This window comes from Erpetoichthys calabaricus, chromosome 12 (assembly GCF_900747795.2).
Source record: "Erpetoichthys calabaricus chromosome 12, fErpCal1.3, whole genome shotgun sequence".
Classification (NCBI taxonomy): domain Eukaryota; kingdom Metazoa; phylum Chordata; class Cladistia; order Polypteriformes; family Polypteridae; genus Erpetoichthys; species Erpetoichthys calabaricus.
Genome location: NC_041405.2, coordinates 153,883,405 through 153,905,049, shown reverse-complemented (window position 1 = coordinate 153,905,049; position 21,645 = coordinate 153,883,405). Strand labels below are relative to the sequence as shown.

The 21,645-nt window shown below is 42.2% G+C and overlaps 2 protein-coding genes across 2 annotated transcripts in view; one reads left to right on the top strand and one right to left on the bottom strand.

The window, feature by feature from the left end:
* The window catches only part of rps28 (ribosomal protein S28), an 892,132-nt gene that overhangs the window by 509,360 nt on the left and 361,127 nt on the right, over positions 1 to 21,645 (bottom strand). The window lies entirely within an intron of this gene.
* Positions 1 to 21,645, top strand: part of dpp9 (dipeptidyl-peptidase 9) — a 174,720-nt gene that overhangs the window by 126,186 nt on the left and 26,889 nt on the right. The window contains exons 11-14 of the mRNA XM_028816596.2: positions 7,824 to 8,001; positions 10,919 to 11,078; positions 18,632 to 18,711; positions 18,804 to 18,956. Coding sequence (XP_028672429.1) covers positions 7,824 to 8,001; positions 10,919 to 11,078; positions 18,632 to 18,711; positions 18,804 to 18,956 — 571 coding nt within the window. The remainder of the gene's footprint in view (positions 1 to 7,823; positions 8,002 to 10,918; positions 11,079 to 18,631; positions 18,712 to 18,803; positions 18,957 to 21,645) is intronic.

Below are 21,645 nucleotides of genomic sequence, written 5' to 3'. Positions count from 1 at the left end.
AATCACACACTAGGGCCAATTTAGGATCACCAATCCACCTAACCTGCATGTCTTTGGACGGTGGGGGAAAATCAGAGCACCCAGAGAAAACCCACACAGACACGGGGAGAACATGCAAACTCCATGCAGGGAGGACCCGGAACGAGAACCCTGGTCTCCATACTGCAAGGCAGCAGTGCTACCACTGCGCCACCATGCCGCTCTGTAGAAGTCATTTTATTTATTAATCCAGTATACTGCAGCCCCTGCTTTCTAGAAACATTTGACTGTGTTTTGTTCACACATGTCCTTGACCCAGCAATTTGCCAGTAAGTTTGTGAGAGAGCGTGCATGTTTGAAATAAGCAGTTACGGTCGTCAATTTTTGAATGTGCCAGAGAATAATGGAAATGAATAAAAGTGGTCATTTGTCCAAGTTTTCAAGGTAAACTATTTATTATTTATTTTATATATGTTCATTTATTTTGTTTCTATTTATGTTAATTGTATGTTTTGTTCTTCTTTTATTGTAAAGCACTTTGGCCACAGTATTCCTATGTTGTTTTAAATGTGCTATATAAATAAATTGACATTGACATTCAGTATGACTTAACTATTCAGGCCAGTCCACATCTGAGTGGCTAACAAAGAAGACATTGAGGGTTTTAGAAAGGCAAGATTGTGTTCCTGAAATGTGGGGTGGGGAGCACATGAGAAAGGTCTCAAATGCGATGGATTCGGAAGGTATTCAGACCCCTTCACTTTCTTCATACAATTTTTTGTGTTGTAAATTTAATTTTGAATGGTTAATTTCTATCCATCAATCTACACTCAATAACCCGTAATGACAAAGTGAAATTAAGTTTTTGGAAAGGTTTGGAAATTTATTAAAAATCAAAAACTGAAATCTCTAATTCCTAGAATTATTCAAACCTTTAATTTTAGTACTTTATGGATGGCTGTGTGGGAGCAATTTCAGATTTGAAGCCTCAGGGGTAGGTCTCTACAAGCTTTGCATACCTTGATTTGGGCAGTTTATCCTCATTCTTCCTGGCAAATCCTCAGACGAGACAGAAAATGTCTCTAAACTGTGGTGGGTCAGTGGCTGAGGACTTCAGGTAGTATCCAGAAGGTTGCTGGTTCAAATCCCATTACTGCCAGAAGGGATTCTACTCCATTTGGACCCTTGAGGCAAGGCCCTTACTCTGAAGATTGCTCAAGGGGTACAATACAATGGCAGGCCCTGCACTCTGATCCCCAAAGGTCAACTTTCCCTTGAGGATCAATGAAGTATACCAAATCAGTTGTCAGGTCTCGCCACGCGTGTTCTTTGTGGCTTAGATCTGGGCTTTTGCTGGGCCACTCATGGACACTCAAAGTCTTGTCCCAAAGCCACTCCAGCATTATCTTGGATGTATGCTTCTGGTCATTGTCATGCTGTAATGTGAATCGTCACCCCAGTCTGAGGTTGCATGCCTTCTGGAGCAAGTTTTCTTCAAGGACCTCTCTGTATTTGGCAGCATTCATCGTTCCCTCAATTCTGATCAGTCTCTTTGTCTCTGCATCCCTACAGCATGATGCTGCCACCACCATGTGTCACCATAAGGATGGTATTAGGCAGGTGATGAGCAGTGCCTTATCTTCTTCAAACATAACTCTGGCATTTCTTACCCAGTTACCCAGTTTGGCTGTGTTTTGCCTTGGTAGAGTAATATATTGCTCTACTTTCCCCTTTGTATTATTAAGATGTAGCCTCTGTCAGAACGCCTCAAATCCCACAGACTTAAGACTGTTTATAAGGTATTATAGTATACTAGACATTAAGCCCGTTACAATAACGGGCTCAAGAACAGTAGTGCATAAACATTAGTAGGAACAGTCTATATTAAATGGCAAGGGACCTTGACCTCATTCTGTTTCTTGTCTTAATTTTTTTTTTTTGTCAAAAATATTTTTGCAAGAAGCCTAAAGTAAAATAATAATAAAAATAAAATAGAAACGTATATGACAATACAGTAAATATAATTAATATTACATTTATCCTCTCCTCTGTGGCTGTTGATTGATGTGTTGTGTCTGTTTGAAGATCTCCTATCCTGCCTCTCTTTATTTTAGCTTGCTGTGGCGTCTCTCCAGCAAGTACTGTGCAGTTCCCCAGCAAGTATTTTAATCCGTGCTGGCGTTCAGCTGATTATTGTATGTGTTGCGTCTCCCCAGCAGCGGATTTTATGTGGACGAAAATAAATCAACTTTTAAAAAGTCATCTTATTGTAATATCATGAAAATTCGTATATTTAGGAAAACCCCTTCAACGACTGACACTTTACCAGGCCAAGTTTGTTAACTGCAAATCTGACATCCTCAGAGTGAACACTTGCACAACAACAAACACTAATCCCACCTCTTTGGGGAAGCTGGTCTCCGCGTCTTAGTACCCGATTGGATTTTTCGTGCCTTATGTTTTAGGTGTTATCTCATTTACTGAAATCCAATTGGATCGGCCGCGCGATACTTTATAGGTCCCGCCCTCTCAGTCTTAGGCGGCCTTTGAAGCATCTGGTAGAGGCCGGTGACTCTGCCACTCATTCCGCCCTTCCCTGTACTTCCGCCTTGTCCGTAATATGCGTTTAATTCTCTGTCACAACAGTGGGCAATCAGCAGAGTCTCCCCAGGAACTGATGTAATGTGTGGCGTGCAGCTGATAATCGTAGCTGTGGCGTCTCTCCAGCAAGTACTGTGCAGTTCCCCAGCAAGTATTTTAATCTGTGCTGGCGTGCAGCTGATTATTGTATGTGTGGCATCTCCCCAGCAATGGATTTTATGTGCGTGGCCACGAGTACCCAATTAGCACTCTCCCCAGCAATGATGTCCTTTATTAAAGAGTGCCCCGCGCATGCGCACTTCACCAGAAGACACACACACACACGGACACATGGACGCACACAGGGATTTTATTAAAGAGGATAACATATCCCTACCTTCCCTTCTATATCTATAACTTCAGGCAATTAGGTGTAGTAAAAAGACAAGCAGGAGTTGAGTTACACATAAAATAATGTATTATTGATAATATTCATAAATAATAACAATATGCAAAGTACATTTGAATATTGGCAACCATACAACCTGATTAAATGGTTATGTGTAGTTTCAGGCGGCACACAGACTTGTTAGTTATTTAAAATGTCTCTAGTTAAGGCATCATTGGTGCTCAGCTTTCTTCAGAACAGGCCACAAGCCTGTTCAATATGGCTGCTGAGCTGGGCTCTCCATTGTGTTGTCTTCTTCAGAGGTTAGTAAGAGAGATGCTTCATCATCATCAGAGGTTAGTAAGAGAGAGAGAGAATGTGGTTGAGCAAGCAGATTTATAGATTCTCTGTCCAACCCCTAGAGCCAATAGGACATCATGGTACTTAAAGGCTTCTGATACAAGCCAATTCCAAACAGCCATACTTCAGACCAATGGGGGAATACAACATCTTAAAACCTGCCACCCTACCCCAAGACCATATGTTAGGCATCCTGGCTTTCTTTCAGGGGTTGAAAGACTTTAGCAGAGAAATACTCGCCAAACTGGTTTAAGGCACATCCTCCCACAACTCTGTCGTAAAATTTAAAGAGACCCATTCCTGGTGGGGGTAAACATGAGTGCTTCTCACTAATGTAACACTAAATTACATTGCTTTGCCTAAATTACAAATAAAGACATACAAAATATTTATCAAGTTAAATGCAAAATCTTACATCACAACAGGCTGGATGACCAAATCTAGGAAGTGGTAGTGGTTGTAAACTTCGTCCATTTCACTAATACTGAGGGCACTGTCCTCTTGGGAATCCTTTAAAGTTTAGAAAGGGTTGCATCACCTTGCCCTGATGTGTGCCACACTGCAGTTTGACTGCAGATTTTCACAGAGTGTTCCTTTGACTTCATAGCTTGGTTTTTGTCCTGACATGCAATGTGAATTGTGGGACCTTTTATACACAGGTACACCTCTGCCTTTCCAAGCGATGCCCAATCAATTCAGTTTGTCACAGGTGAACTCCAGTCAAGTCCTAGAAACATCTCAAGGAGAATTTAAGCAAACAGGAGGCACCTGAATACAATTTGGAGGGCCACAGCAAAGGGTCTCAATATTTACAGATATGAGAGGTATTCGTTTTTGGTTTTTAAAAAATTTGTAAACCTTTCTGGTAACATGTTTTCGCTTTATCATTATGGGTTATTAAGTGTAGATTGATGGTCAAAAATGGTAATTTTTTTATTCATTTAATATTCAGGCGGAATCAAGTGTACAGAACGTGAAGGAGTCAGAATACTGTGTGAATCTACCGTATCTCTTAATTCTTTTAAAGTAGGCAAATATTCTCTTCACTGTCATTTTAATTCACTAAAAATAATGTTTGCATTTAAATATTTCTGCCAGAATGTGTAGTACCAGCACCAATTTTTCATGTTGGTCGTCGTCTTTCGGCTGCTCCCGTTAAGGGTGATGCCATATTTTCCTGTCCTCGTCACCTTGCTCTGTCACACCCGTCACCTGCATGTTCTCTCTCACCACGTCCATAAACCTTCTCTTGGGCCTTCCTCTTCTCCTCTTACCTGGCAGCTCTATCCTTAGCATCCTTTTCCCAATATAATCAGCATCTCTCCTCTGCACATGTCCAAACCCATGCAATCTTGCCTCTCTGACTTAGTCTCCCAACCGTCCAACTCGAGCTGATCCTCTAATGTCCTCATTTCTAATTCTGTCCATCCTCATCACACCCAATGCATCTTAACATCTTTAATTCTGCTACCTCCAACTCTGTCTCCTGCTTTCTGGTCAGTGCCACCGTCTTTAACTCACATAACAGCTGGACTCACTACTGTCTTGTAGACCTTCCTTGTCACTCTTACTGGTACCCGTCTGTCACAAATCTACCCTTCCACCCTGCCTGCACTCTCTTTTTCACTTCCACAATCCCCATTACTCAGTACTGTTGATCCCAGGTATTTAAACTCACCCGTCTTTGCCAACTCTACTCCTTGCATCCTCACTATTCCATTGATCTCCCTCTCATTCACACACATGTATTCTGTTGTGGTGTTCCTACTGATCTTCATTTCTCTCCTCTCTAGAGCAAACATTCACCTCTCCAGGGTCTCCTCAACCTGCTCGCTACAGATCACAATGTCATCAGCAAACATCCCAGTCCACGGGATCTCCTGTGTAACATCATCTGTCATCCTGTCCATCACCATTGTAAATAAGAAAGGGCTCAGACCGATCCGTGATGTAATCCCACCTCCGTCACTTCTACCACAGAGCTTCCCACTGTCATACTTCCCTCGTACATTTCCTGTACCACTCTTATGTACTTCTCTGCCACTTTTGACTTCTTCATACAATACCACAGCTCCTCTCGAGGCACCCTGTCATTTGCTTTCTCTCAGCCCACAAAGACGTAATGTAACTCCTTCTGGCCTTCTCTATACTTCTCCATCAACATCCTCAGAGCAAACATTGCATTTGTGGTGATCTTTCCTAGCTTGAAACCACAATGCGGCTCACTAATCATCACCTCATTTCTTAACCGAGCTTCTACTACTCTTTCCCATAACTTCATGCTGTGGCTCATCAATTTTATTCCTCGCGGCTAAAATGCGAAATAGCCAGCCAATTCGAGAACTGGCTGAACTTCGGGGTTTGGCCGCAATATATACTTTATTAACTCTTTGAGCTCTGAATATTTTTTCCAAAAAACTCATTTTTCTGAAAAGCCCACAAAGCACTGGTTTCATACATAAATCAAAATCAGACGTCTGTTGCTACGTGCTGTGGCTGCCGTTGGCGCATGTTTGGCATCTCTGGCGGCAGTGGCTTCACTGGGGCACCTCGATAGTCAGCAGGAATGCACAGTGGGCTGGCTGTCTTCGCACACAGGTGGTTGGAAGTGGCAGTCACAGTGTGACGCAATATGGTTTGTACCTCTTGTCATCATAAGTGGTGGTCCTCCCAGGCGAACGTTGCTATAGGCGTATCGGCTAAACAAAAGTGTTCAGCACCACGATCAGCTGGGAACCGATCAGAAGATGCTGGTACCTCACTTTCGTTTTCGATATCCATCTCCAGATCACTTGCATTAAACTCTGAGTTCGACAAATCAGAGTCCTAGTCAACAAAATTACATAAAACGTCCATGAAGTGTTTTGCTTTGCACATTCACTTTTGTCTCTCGCCAGATGTCGATGCCATTTTAGATGCTGTTTGCTCTTCGCTACTCACGCACACATAGCCAATCGAGGTTAAATCAACAAAGCTATGCAACTTTCCTTCTAGCAAAGAGAGTCGAACTAAAACTTAAGGGCGAGTTTTGTTGCAGTTTACAGCTGATTACCGTCCACTACCCCAGAATTTCGACAAAAGTCGACATCAGCCCTGAAAGAGTTCATTGATCAAGTCATTGAGATGGTTGTCACTGCGTGTTAGTGTGCTATTTAGCCAGGTCAAGGCTTGGTTTGTTCCTGGGGTCCCCGTGATAAATAAATCACCATCCTTGGACGTTGAGAATCTTGGTGTCCTCGTGACCACTGTAGCATTGTGGCAGATGGCAGGGGTTACCTAACTCCCCATCAGGGTGTACCCTTACCTGACAGGGAGGCCAGAGTAGGGGATGGACAGGAGGAGACAGCCGCCCTGACACAATGCCACGTTGGGTGCCAGCATGCCTATTCATGTGTCTGCAAAGCATGCTGGGTGTTGCAGCGCTGGGTGCTGATAAGGGTGAGCTGCAGGGAAGGCTTTCCCTACTTTCTGGGGCTCCTGCCTTCCTTTTTGTCACCGGATGTATTCCCAGCTCTGGCATAAAAGGATCCTTCTCCTTCTTGTCAGGTAGTCATCATTGGGTGAAGCTCACCTGGGAGGAGTAGAGTAGAATAAGAGAATTGGAAAATTGTGCTGTAGTTGTTGACAGTTTGAAAGGAAGAGACCCATGTAAAGTGTTTGTAATATAAAACAATTTGTTTACACCAGTACAGTGTTTGCAAAGTGCATCAAGGGTTTGGAACTGTGAAATGCCCCCCAAGCCCGTCCGTCCGTAGGACCCAAAGTGTTTAAAAATGGCCTGTTTTTCAGAGTGTATAGTCCATTGCATCAGTGTTGGCACATTTGTATATGGATCCGTTTTTGTGTGCTTTTTGAACTGGTGCTCCCTTCAAAGCAGGTTGCTACCTCACACACGTTAGACCCCGGGCTCTCAGCAACATTAGATACGCAATTTTACAACAGCGAGTAATGGGTCAGAAAATAGATAGGACAATAGGACAGAAGGTGGGGCACAGTAACATCTGCCTAAAACTGATCAGGGGGAAAAAAACTGAAATAAAAAAAAAGGTGTTGACACACAGCAACACACCAAATGAGTTACTGTAATGGAAAAATTTAATAGAGTAATAAAAGGGAAATGCTCTCATAAACGCTGAGCCACTCAAATAAGCAGCATTTACAAGTGCCATCTGAAGCAGAGCTGGGTAGTTAATGGGGTTCTGGGATGTTTCGTCCGTATTTAATTGGTGTTCCTGTTTTACCAAAGCACAAAATCAAGACAAGAAATCATTAAATGAACCATATGACGCAGGGAGAAACTCATTTAAAGCTAACAGTGGAAAAATGTCCATTTAATATGCTGTTTACTGTATATTGAAGAATAGAGTCTTTTAAACATTTTAACTTTCAAGTGCTTGTCAATTGCCTTTTCTGTTTGTTGTTTCTTATCAATTTATTTCCAGTTGTAATCTAATTCGAATTGATAAGTGCTGTCTATGTATTTAATATTATTCTTTTTTTATATAATCTTGTATAGTGCATGGGCAATGCTCCTCGACCGCAGTCAGCAGAGGCTACAGCTGGTGCTGTTTCCTCCTGAGCTCTTCATCCCAGTGACCAGCGACGAGGCAAAGAGGCAGGTCTACGTGGAGTCCGTTCCGGAGAATGTGCATCCCTTTGTTATCTATGAAGAGGTGACGGATATCTGGATAAATGTAAGTGTCAAATTAGAACTCTTCAAATTTTGTTATTGCAAAAAATATGAAGTGCTGAACGGGGAGAGTGGTACTAGGAATAAATGAACTCCCAGTGAAAAGGTGATGAACATCTGGATTTGAACTAGAATGGCATCCAAATTCTCTATCATCCATCCATCCATCCATCCATCCATCCATCCATCCATTGTCTCCCGCTTATCCGAGGTCGGGTCGCGGGGGCAGCAGCTTGAGCAGAGATGCCCAGACTTCCCTCTCCCCGGCCACTCCTTCTAGCTCTTCCAGGAGAATCCCAAGGCGTTCCCAGGCCAGTCGAGAGACATAGTCCCTCCAACGTGTCCTGGGTCTTCCCCGGGGCCTCCTCCCGGTTAGACGTGCCCGGAACACCTCACCAGGGAGGCGTCCAGGAGGCATCCTGATCAGATGCCCGAGCCACCTCATCTGACTCCTCTCGATGCGGAGGAGCAGCGGCTCTACTCTGAGCCCCTCCCGGATGACTGAGCTTCTCACCCTATCTTTAAGGGAAAGCCCAGACACCCTGCGGAGGAAACTCATTTCAGCCGCTTGTATTCGCGATCTCGTTCTTTCGGTCACTACCCATAACTCAGGACCATAGGTGAGGGTAGGAACATAGATCGACTGGTAAATTGAGAGCTTCGCCTTAAGGCTCAGCTCCTTTTTCACCACGACAGACCGATGCAGCACCCGCATTACTGTGGATGCCGCACCGATCCGCCTGTCGATCTCACGCTCCATTCTTTCTCTATCATCAAAAAAAAAATTTGTCTGAAAGCTACATGTGTGACGCTAGGCTGGCATCAACAGACAGTCCTTGCCTTCTAGATGAAGATTGTAATGGCACAAAATATGGTAAGCAGTGAAAGTGACCCCAAACATAAATGAACTCATAGTGAGGTGGTGACATACACCTGGACAAATAAGAGTGTCGGTGTGTCATGTCAAAATTTAGTAACATCCGAAAAAAATTGCATTGTGTGAATTCATATTGAAAGGGATAATGGATGCTAAGATGAAAGTGTCAAGACGCTCATAGGGAAGTTGAGTCTGCCGGGGTACAATTCCCTATGCAACTGAATCCTGGACTTCCTGATAAAGAGACCCCCGGACAGTCCGCATTGGTAACGTCCAGCACCATCACACTGAGCACTGTTATTCCCCAGAAGCCCTCTTCTCTTCACTCTGTTGACTCACAACTGTATGGCTGCACACAGCTGTTAACACCATCATATTAAGTTTTTGGATGACACAACAATAGTGGGTCTTATCAGCAATGGGGACGAGTCCGCTTAAAGAATGGTGATACGATGACTGGCTGACAACAATCTGTCTCTGAATGTGGACAAGATGAATGAGGTGATTGTTGACTTTAGGAAGGCCCACATTGCCCACACTCCATGGCAATTTGACAGTTTTGTAATGGTATTGGTCAAAGCACCAAAGTCATTAGTGGACTGGTACAAGTGCATCAATCTGTCTCTGAACGTGGACAAGATGAATTAGATGATTGTTGACTTCAGGAAGGCCATGTTGCCTACACCCCACTGCAAACTGACGTTTCTATGATGGAATTGGTCAAAAGTCCCAAATTCATTGGTGTGCACCTGGCAGCTGACCTTTCTAGCACAACTAACACCATCTCCATACTTTTGTTTCCACCTCTAGCCTACAATAAACCACAGTCTTTTCACCACATTCTACAGGGGCTCCATCAAGAGTGTTCTGACTAGCTGTATCACCTTCTGTTTTGGGAACTGGAGTGTCTCTGTCCTTAATTGGGTAGTGCACACAGCAGAAAAGATCTTTTGGGCCTGTCTACCTTCCATTATTGATACCTTTATCAAGGCTACAGCTACTGTATGTGAAGGACGACTTCCACCCTTCACATGGTCTCTGGCCTATTTCCATCTGGCAGAAAGTATCGTAGCATTCAAACACTTTCTGTAGCACCTTGTAACCCTTGGCTGTCTGGATTCTGAACTCTGTGCTAAAGTCCAACCATTCCATTAAAGTTCATGTGTGTATAAAGGCAGGCATCCTAATACTTTTGGCAGTATAGTGGTATGTTGACTACAAAGTTGTTTTGTTTCGTCCAGGAACGGCTTTGGGTTATGAGCATGACCCACAACAGTGCTGTCTTTTTATTGATTTGTGTTAAGCTTGAAACCTCTCTTGTTACACAGTCGCAATGTTCATCTTCAGTGCCCTATACCATGGCAATGGCTATGCAGTTGACATGAAAGAAATCTACAAAAACTTGAAACTGTTGTTGAAACAGATACAGTACAACAACTACAACTGGAACATCTGTGGGGATCTGAAAGTAGCGGCACTTGCTAGCGTAACTAAAGCTGATTTCCCCAATTTACACATGAACGTGATGTTAGCACGTTGTTCGAGCTGAAACATTGCGCCGAATGACAATGCACACGTCTATCACAAACGGTAATTAAAACAATACTACATGCCAAAGCCAATCCACACCTGTTGTAACTAGTCTACAGACGTGCGGTGCTCCCCTCCACAACAATGTGTGCGTAATCTGATCTCTCACTCTCCCGCTGTATCACAATTCTGGGAATTTTTTGACTGCCCCTCGTATATAAAAATCTAAATGACAGACGCATGCAGGATTCACACAATGCTTACAAATAGAGACTAAGCAGAGTTGTTCCTGTCTCAGTTGACCAAATTTTGGGTTTTTTTCCAAGAAATAAGGTGAGTTTCACTGCGAATTGTTCTGCTCATCTCTACCTGTAGAGAACCTGGGTTTGTGTTAGAGAAACCATTTTGCTTCTGTAATATGTATGCACTGCTGCCATGGTGTTGAAACATACTGAGGAAGACGGACCTGACATTTAGTATGCACTAAAGATTTTTTTTCTCCTTTGTTTCACAGGTCCATGACATCTTCTACCCATTTGTGCAAACACGAGAGGATGAGCTGACTTTTATCTGGGTAAACGAGTCCAAGACGGGGTTCTGCCATCTGTACAAAATCATCGTGAATTTGCAGCGGGGGAGGTACCAATGGTCACAGGGTTACGTCTATAGCAAAGGTAGTGAAAAAGAAACATAAAGGTAACCTGCGCTAAATACAAAATCCAAGATTTCTAACATTCCCATGTGTACAGTTCAAATCTCAGAGACCACTCTGGATGTGGATAGCAAGCCGAGCATGCTCTTTTTCATCACAGAAGTATGGTCTTGGGGTTGTGATACTGTAAAGCTGATAGTTTTGCTCTGAAGTCACTTGTCCATGCTTATTGTCAGATGATATGAAAATAAAGTGACAGCAAGAGCCATGCTGCACATGGTGTTACCATCCCAAGCCTCATCTGGGTAAACCCAATGGGTGTCTCCCAGAGTGATCCATAAGGGCCACCTTCTCTTCCACAGCCCAACAACGCCAAATCAATAAAAATAAAAGGAGAAAAAATAAAAATGAAACACAGGATTAACGGTAAGGTAGAAGCAGGCAAGAAATCAGTATCCTTCTGGAGTACCCTGAGTAGAGTACCGCAAAGCCAGAATCTGAAAATTTTATGACATTTTTTATGAGATGGATGACTGACAGCAAACTTACAGGTCTGTCCTTCTTAAGCACTAGTCTCTATAATGTCACGTGCCATCACAAACACCCCATGCACACAAGAGGTACACCTGCATGTGCCAGCTTATGCCAGTCTACGCAAATTTTGCAGCATTCATGATTGGAACAACGTTTTTGGCGTCTCTGCAGAAGAAAAACAAGGCAGCAGCCAAGCACTGGCAGTGTACCTTGAGTAACTGAGTAAAATAAGTATGGCGTCTTGCAAAAGTATTCAAACATTTAACCAATTTTACCAGATGATAAATCCTACACTGATGTTTTTTTATATGATATTTTTGTTTCAAGGCAGAGGAAACTCCAAATAAGCTTTCTGAAGTGACTTTTTATGTTAGAAAAAAGTTATGCAAACACCAGATTTCCATTTTCTATCCATGTATTATAGAAACTCTTACTGCACACAAGTGAAACAATTTGCTTACCGATTGTCCTCCACCAATCTATCTATGTAGAATGCTGAGGGCTCTCTGTCTTTCATGCAAAAACTCACAAACCTCTGGACTTTGATCTTGTTCTCAATCGACGACTTATTGTATGCATAACATGACCCATAGATTGGACATGTGTGCCAAAATTGGGCTTTGAGCCCTGCACACGTCAGGCAGTAACACTACTACGTGCCTCATGACTAATAATGACGCAAACACTTGCCTTGGTGTGCCACTGGCAGGAAAAGAAATCCAGTGACGGCAGAGCACCTTGCATTGGCCAACTGATTGTTTTTATCACAAGCACCAGTTGTGCATTTCGAGTGCAGCAGAAAGTCAGGATTTTTCTTGCATGTTATTGGGCTTCAAGTCTGTCAAGAGCCATGGCACTGAAGGATATTGTAGCAACTATGACAGAGTGACCGATGGTGCTGTGTTTCGTGAAAGGTACATGTGCTACCTTTTGAGGACTGGAAGTCCTACTGTTACTAGTGAATCAGACAGAGATAAGATATAAAACAACATTCAACTATGTGGATACTCCAAATTATTAGGAAATGGAAGATACATCAAACCATCTAGACACTTTCTACAAAAGGTCATCCCTTAAAACACTCTGCACTACCAAGAAGAATAGCCATCATGTTGATGGAATTTGCAGAGATCAAGAGCTGAGGGTGGCACTAATTAAGCCATTACTTAAAAAGTTCTATAGGAAAGAATGAGAATGAGCCAGTTACAAGGTGGGAAAGTGTTTTGAGGTCAGATGAGTCCACTATAGAGTGTCTTGGCCGAATTTCAAAGAGCTACACTGTATTCACAACCATGGAAGTTTGCTAAACAACATTGAATCCCACTTGATTCAGTTTGGCTGCTTTGACACTGATCAACAGAAAACGACTCCCTGCAAAGTATCCTAAATTAATAAATGTGAAATGCAAAATAATTAATGACGCAAGTATTCACCCCCTTTTAATATAACATGTAAAACACTAGATTTCTGTTTTCTATTCCATGTATTACAGAAACTCTTAACTTCACACAAATGAAAAAATTTGCTTATCGATTGTCCTCCACCAGTCTATCTATGTAGAATGCTGAGGGCTCTCTGTCTTTCATGCAAAAACTCGCAAACCTCTGGGCCTTGATCTTGGTCTCAATGGATGGCTTATGCCAGAAATTATTGAATGTGAAACTCAAAATAATTAATTGCATAAGTATTCACCCCCCTTTAATATGACACCCCTAAATCCTCACTGGTGTAGCCAGTTGGCCTTAAAAGTCACAGAATTAGTTCACCTGTCTGGGATTTCAACTGATTGTAGTATACAGTAGATGCCCCTGTGTGTGGAGTCAGTATGGTGGGCTGAACTACACAATGAAGAAACAAGAGCACACCAAGCAACTCCATGAACAGGTTATTGCAAAGCACAAGTTAAGGGATGGAGACAAGACAATCTCCAAGTCACTGAATATGCAGTTAAATCAATTATGAAGAAATGGAAAAAGTATGACACAGCTATAAATCTGCTAGAGCAGGCTGTCCACATTAGAATAACGAAGATGAGTGAGGGAGGTCACCAAGAACATCATGAGAACTCTGAAGGAGTTACAAGTTACAAGAAGTTAGGTTGGAGAGAATGTGCAGACAACAGCTATTACTTGGGTGCTTCACCAGTCACAGTTTTATAAGAGAGCGACAAAGACAAAAATAAAATACATGGGACATCTTAGCAGAAGGCATAAGAGAGTAAGCTGGAAGGCATTTCTATGGCCTGATGACAACAAAACTGAGCTTTTTGTTTCAGCTGCTCCCGTTAGGGGTTGCCACAGCAGATCATCTTGTTCCATATTGTCCTGTCTTCTCCATCTTGTTCTGTTACACCCATCACCTGCATGTCCTCTCTCACCACATCCATAAACCTCTTCATAGGCTTTCCTCTTCTCCTCTTACCTGGCAGCTCTATCCTTAACATCCTTCTCTCAGTATACTCAGCATCTCTCCTATGCACATGTCCAAACCAACGCAATCTCGCCTCTCTGACTTTGTCTCCAAACCGTCCAACCTGAGCTGACCCTCTAATGTCCTCATTTCTAATCCTGTCCATCCTCGTCACACCCAATTCAAATCTTAGCATCTTTAATTCTGCCACCTCCAGCTCTGTCTCCTGCTTTCTGGTCAGTGCCACTGTCTCCAGCCCATATAACATAGCTGGTCTCACTACCATCCTGTAGACCTTCCCTTTCACTCTTGCTGATACCCGTCTGTCACAAATTACTCCTGACCCTCTTCTCCACCCACTCCACCCTGCCTGCACTCTGTTTTTCCACCTCTCTTCTACAATCCCCGTTACTCTGTACTGTTGATCACAAGTATTTAACCTCATCCATCTTCGCCAACTCTACTTCTTGCATCCTCACCATTTTACTGCACATTATTAGAAACACACCATTCCCAGAGTGAAGTGTGGTGGTGGCAACATCAGGCTGTGGTGATGCTTCTCCACTCCAGGCCCTGGAAGACTTGTGAGTGTGAAAGGAATGCAGGGAAATCCTAGAGGAAAACCCGATAGAGCCTGCAAGAAACCTGTACCTTTTGGAGAAGATTTGTTTTCCAGCAAGAGAGTGACTCCAAGCATAAAGCCAAAGCTACACAGAACAAAAATAAATAACAGTGTTAATGTCCTTCTGTGGTCAGGTGTCACCCCAACTGAGCGTTTATGGCTGGACCTGACAGAGCTTTAGTAGTTTTAACAAAGAAGAATGGCAAAAAAAGCAGTGTGCAGTTGTACAAAGATAAGAGAAAGAGGCCTGAGCACACAGACTCCAGGCTGACATGGCTGTGAAAGGTGCATCTACTAAATACTGTCTTAAAGGGGGGTGAATACTTACGCCATTCATTATTTTGTGTTTTATATTTGTAATTAATTTAGAAAACTTTGCAGAGATTCATTTTCACCTCGTCATTAAAGGGCCTTTTTCTGATGATCAGTGTCCACGTTGTACAACAATAAAATGTGAAAACTATTGAAGGGGTTCTTAAGTTAGTTAGCTTTGACGCTGCGTCCCCATCTGTTATAAAGCTTCCTCCACTTCTCTCTATCCTGTCCCACTTGTTTTCAGGTTTCTTCCCCTTGCTCCTCTGTCTCTTGCTTCCTCTTTCACCATATCTTTCCAACAACAACATTTATTTCTAGAGCATGTTTTCATACAAATGATGTAGCTCAAAGTGTTTTACAAGATGAAGAAAGAAAAAAGAAACTATAAAAATAAGCTTAGACAATACTAAGAAGGTCCAATGACAGAAAAAACAAACAAAAAAAAACACTCCAGAAGGCTGGAGGAAAAAAACAAAACAAAATCTGATGGGGTTCTGATGCCACGAGACCGCCCAATCCCCATGTCTTTCTTGGCCTTCCTGCTGTTCTCCTTCCTAGTGGAATCCTCCCTTCTTGCTGCCCTTGAGTCATCCTTGTGCCATCCAAGTCCTGCCCGTTTTATCATTCTCAATATGCCTGTTTCACTCTGCTCCATTTGTCCAGTCTTTTCTCTCAAGTCCTTGTTACTAATTCTTCTTGGCTAGTCTTATTCCCATAATCCATCTCAAGCATCTTTGGTCAAACACACCCAGTCTTCCTTGACTACATTTCAGCTCCATACAAGGCTACTGGCACTACTAGTGTGTTATAGACTCTCAATTTTGTCCACAGTCAAATTCCTCTTTCCTGTTCCTGCTAAACCTACTGTCTTTGTCACGTCTGTCAAACTGCCGCCTCTCGCCTTGATCTCGCTTCCAAAATATGTGAATCTCTCTAATCTTTCCAGCTCTTGACCTTATTATTCCAATCTTTTCGTTTCTTCATGTTTACCAGTCATCATCCATTTTGTTTGGCTATGCTTATATTTAATCCCAGCTTTTCTGATTCCAATCTAAATTTTCTCAACAGCTCTACGAATGCCGTTATACTCGCTGCCAGAAGCAGTAACAGGATGAATACTTTTCCTAGGCGTTTTATTTAGGGAGACATGTTGATAAGCTGCTATTTAAACAAATCAGAAAGATCAATTAGTAGTGGCCATTTTCTGTTTTATAAAGTCGAGTCTACAATGTCACTCGGACTTTGCTGGCTTGGTCTTTTATTAAACGATCATTATTCAGCAGCACAATGATCTCAGAATTAAGACCAAAGTAGCCTGTGAGTGGCTCAAGCAGTAAATATTGAATTTCCTATGATGGCCCAGTCAATTGGGATACTGTGCCACTGTTTGAAAAATTGAGTAGGCATCATCTGTCCAACGTTAATCACTGGAACAGCTAGTTACTCGTAAAAGTGTACAAAGCTGGGACATAACTTACCCGAAAGATGACTATAAATATTAAAATGTTGGGATTTAATAAAACAGCATATTTTCTTTTTTGTTCCTTCTTAAGTTTATCTCACACAAGCTATAGCAGCCTTTAGTTCTATAGCACATTTTTATACACAGAATGTAGCTCAACGTGCTTTACAAAATGTCAATGAAATAGTTACAAGAAAAGAAAAACAAGGTAAATGAAGTAAGAATAATAATGAATACATAAGAAAAAATAAATCTTAACATCTGAATCTACTATATAATAAATCACTAAGGTCTGTGTGTCCAGACCCTCAGAGCAATCTGATTGGTCAGTTTGACTTTGGTGTGATTGGTCAGTTTGGCAATGGTCATGTGAAGAAAGAGGATGTGCAAGTGTGAAATGCACAAGGAGGAGTAAAGGCACACACTAAGAGAGTCTCTTTTAAAGATGTAAAGTATAAAACCAGACAGGAGATGAGAAAGGAGCCTCATAACTAATGACAGAGTCTGTGAAGCAGGCTTTATCGGAATGCACTTGAGAAAGGCAGTGCTTAAAAATCGATGTTCACACACACGCATACAAACAAGCAAGCAAGTGAATTCAGTGGAAAGGCTCTGACAGTACACGTAGGACAAGAGATTACAAAATATTTCTCAATTATTATTTAACATGTCTTCAAAAGGTACCATACCTAGTATCTCTAGTATATAGTAAAATGCTAAGGTTTGTGTGCCTGGTCAATGAGAGCAACCTGATTGGTCAGTTTCTTTACTTGTGATTGGTCCATTTCGTTTTTGTAACAAGATGGAAGTAGGACGTGGGGTATGTGATACACAATGAGGAGTAAAGGCTTAGGATGCATGCGGAGTGTCATCTTCAAAAACAGGAGGTGAGCATGGCACCATGGGACCTCCGGTCAAGAGAGGAAAAGCCTAAAGGTAAACGTAGGGCAAGAAATAGCAAATAATTCAAAATGTATTCTATTACCTGTCTTTGACATGTATTGTGGCTGGTATACAATAAAATGCTAAGCAGTGTGTGTGTGTGTCCTGTCCCTCAGAGCAATCTGATTGGTTAGTTTGGCTTTGGTGACACAATTGAAAGAGTAAGTGCGAGTTTGAGACACACGAGGAGAAAAAAAGGCATAGGAGGAACCCTCAATGTTCTCTTCAAAGATGGGAAGTATTAAACCAAGACAAGAAAGCGAGCAAGGTGCCTCGAAATGACAAGAGTCTAAAAAGCTGACCTAAATTTATGTCACATTAGGGAAAAAAAAGAAAACTGTATTAGTACTTTAATATAAAATGACCCAGTGTAGGATTTGTTGCTTATTAAAGGTAGAGAATTGGTCTGAATGCTTTTGCTAGGCACCTGGTAAATGTATCCAGGTATTTGCCCTTATACTCTATTTGTGGGAATATGAAAGTGTTCTGGACTTTCACTGAACAGAAATTTTAATGCATGTACCAAAGTATCTGCCTGGATTATCAAAGTCAATTAACCTGCCTGGGGTATTGTGTTGGAATGGGGATACATGAAGATCACACACAGTATGTCATGTTAATAGATTCAATTATGGCAAACAGTTGTATGCTATATACATATTTTGCTCCCTCGGATGGTGTTTTTATAGAAAGATGTTGTAGAACCTATAGTAGAATTTAGCAGTTGTGGAATAGTAGCACAAGTCTTGACTTTATGTCCAGCGGCAGCATTTAAAGAAACGTGGTTTGTATGAAGTGGGTAATGCACAAGTTTAGACCTGTGCTACAATATTAACAAATCTTTATGTGAAGAGCTCTTTTCTCCTCCTCAAATCCCTTTCGCGTTAGTGGGGTTTTTTTCACATTTTTGTTAAACACATATTTAAAAATAGATATTTACGATACAAATTCTCAATATCTGCGAATTTGTGTTGCTTTTCTTGACACACTTCTGCTGAATAATTTGTTGTCTGAAGCTCCTCAGTGTTGGTGTGTCACAGAGAGGATGTGCAGCTTTGTTCATAATGGCACTCAGTTTTGTTTTAATTCCATCCTTTGTTACAACTTTCAGGGAGTCCAGAGTGTGTCCCATAACTTAGCCTGCCCTTTTAATTCCTACATTTCATTCTACACAATAAAATATTGCCCAGTTATATTTTATTTCTAAAATCAAAGCTTTATGTCATGTACTAGACACATCAGATACTTGATATGACATTGGTGCTCGATATTCTTTTGTTTTTCTATTCAGGTGATTTTACCTGCCCAATCAAAGACGAGCTGGCCTTGACCATCGGAGAATGGGAAGTACTCGCACGGCATGGATCAAAGGTCAGAGATTAAACAGTGCGGAATAAACGCTGTGAGTAAGGCCTCACTCTACTGTGTTTTGTGTATTTTTATTGTTTATTTATTTCTCGCAGATCTGGGTAAATGAGGCTACCAAATTAGTGTATTTCCAAGGAACTAAGGACACCCCTTTAGAACAGCACCTTTACGTAGTTAATTATGAAAATCCAGAAGAAGTCAAAAGACTCACCAAGCCAGGGTTTTCACACAGCTGCTCCATGAGCCAGGTAAGGAAAACACTGTCACTATCCCCAAGCCCCTTACCTTTATGTAAGTTTTAACATTAACTTTCTTAACATGTTGTTATTTTTTGACTTGCTACTTACTTGTATGATAAAGTGAAACCCACTTTAAGCTTTCAATTTCTGTGGCTTTCTTTTCGTCCCTGATGTTGTTTCAGTCTGTAGTGCATTTATTTTTGATTTTTTTCTAAAGAGCTTCAGGACAGTTATCAATGAAATAGTTACTAGAAAATATAATTCTGTAATCTCTTCTTCCTCCCAGGTTAAGAGTTTAGGAGTTATTCTCTGTATTACCTTAAAATTTGAGGCACATACTAATAATGTCACTCGGTCTGCATATTTCCACCTACATAATATCAGCCATTTTTTTGACCATCTCTTTCAGCTACCAGCCCTTCTATTCTTCTTTATGCTCTGGTTACATCTCATATTGATTATTTTTATTCTGTCCTTTCTGGTCTTCCTCACAAACTCCTTTACAAACTCCAGTTGGTTCAGAATGCTGCAGCTTGCATTATTACCAGAACGCCTTCCATAGAACACATTCAAGAGCTTCACTGGCTCCCTATTAACTATCACCTTGATTTTAAGATTCTGCTTATTACTTACAAGACCCTTCATAATCTAGTACTTTATTATCTTTCTGATCTTCTTCACATCTCCATTCCTTCTTGTATCCTTAGATCTTCTTCCTCTATCAATCTTATTATACCTCCTGCTCGCTTGACTACCATGGGGTTTAGAGCTTTCAGTCAAGTGGCCCCTCGCCTTTCTCACAAGACATTCATAATATTGACTCTCTTCCTAATTTTAAATCTCATTTTAAAACACATATTTTTAAGATGGCTTATTCTGTCTGATAATTTTAGCTCAATTTAAATTTAATTTTATTATTGTATTCTGATTTTATTGTACTGTAATATTTTATTAATTTTATGTTGTGACTGTTGTTGTTAATGTGCTCTGTAAGGTGTCTTTGTGTGCCTTGAAAGGCACCTATAAATTAAATAAATTATTACCGTATTTACTCGTGCACGCTTGTAAGATGCACACCCTAATTTTTACAAAGAAAATTGCGAAAAAATTTACCCCGCGTACGACGCGCGTTGTGATTGTATAGGAAGCGTTTAGGGCACATTTTCCACGAAATGCACTTCTATTTTTGTTGCATGGAGAGAGAGCCCAAACAGAAGTAAACATTACAGAAAAAAAATTTCCTCGTGTATGACGTGCACCTGATTTTCTAATGCTAATTTTCAGGAAAACATGTGTGCGTGATACACGCGTAAATACGGTATTAACTAGCCATCCCCTGTGGCTCCGTCCGCGTATTAGTGAAACAGAACAGTGAGGAGGCCCCGCCCAGCTCTCTACTCGTGACGTCACTCTTTCCCCTCCCCTTGGCCCACAGCCTGTGTCTCCGATTAGCGCGAATACATCGCTCCTGCAAGCGAACTATGATTCTTAGCACAATGAGAGTAGTCGCAAAATCAGCCAGAATGTTCAAAGATCTCAATACATTAAGTAGTTCTCTCGTTCACTAACTAAGCGAAGTTAAGGTTAAGCCCCGAGGCAGACGCGTGAGTGAGGAGGGCCCCGCCCCCTCCCCGCAGCCCAATGAGTCTCTCTCGGATTCACGCTAATAAATCGGAACCACAAGCGAACTATGATACTTAGCGTGATGAGAAAGTCACAAAATCATATATACAGGTAGTCCCCAGGTTACGGACATCCAACCTACAACTTATGAACGGGGCTGCAGCTGCGATGCATGCGCCTCAGTAACAGCCGCTCTGTCATCTTCGGCCTGGGGATGCTGCAAGCAGTGGCTGGAGGGGGTCGATTTCGCTGCTCGCACAGTGTAGTGTCCCTCGGGCGGCTCCCAGCGGCAAGCGGTGACCCGTGGTCCATAGTCACTGGGGCCACAGCTATCGCTCACGTGCAGGACGGAGGCTTGATGGAGCGGTTCAGTGCCCGCCTACTACGCTGCCGCAGCTACTGCTCCTGACTGGACGCAGTCCACTGCCCGCCTATCACACACAGCTGCCCCATTCGTTCTCGGTGGGCGGCTAGTAATGCTGCAAGCGGTGACCCGGTTGTGGCTGAATGGAGGCCACTGAGGGTGAACGGGGCAGCGGGGGGTAGCATTGTAGTGTGCATCGGGTGGCTGCCTGTTGAATGGGGGCGGTGGTGGGCGATTCACTACCTGCCTTTGGCCACACCATGTTCGTTCTTGGTGGGCGGACGCTGCAGGCAGCATACTGTAGTGGAGGTGACTGTGTGGTGGGTGGGCAGGTGATGAACCGCCCCTCGCCGCCCCCCATTCATTCTCAATAGCAAGCCTGCTTGTACTGTTACGCACATAGTAGGATGTTGTCTCTTGTCAGTACATCAGACGTGTTGACGACAGGTGCCATCCTGCTGTGATAGCGTGTACAGTGCTGTGAGCAGAAGAGCTCATCTTAACCTTTTGTCTTCACCCTTCAAGAATGTCTCTGAAACACAAATCTGATGCAAGTGCTGGTGATACAATAAAGAAGAGAAAAACCATCACCATGGAAAATAAAGTAGAATTAATAAAAAGGTCAGAGAGAGGTGAAACTCCCATCATTCATAGGCAGAGCACTTGGTTACAGTCAGTCAACAATAGCATTTATTAAAATAATGTACCTGT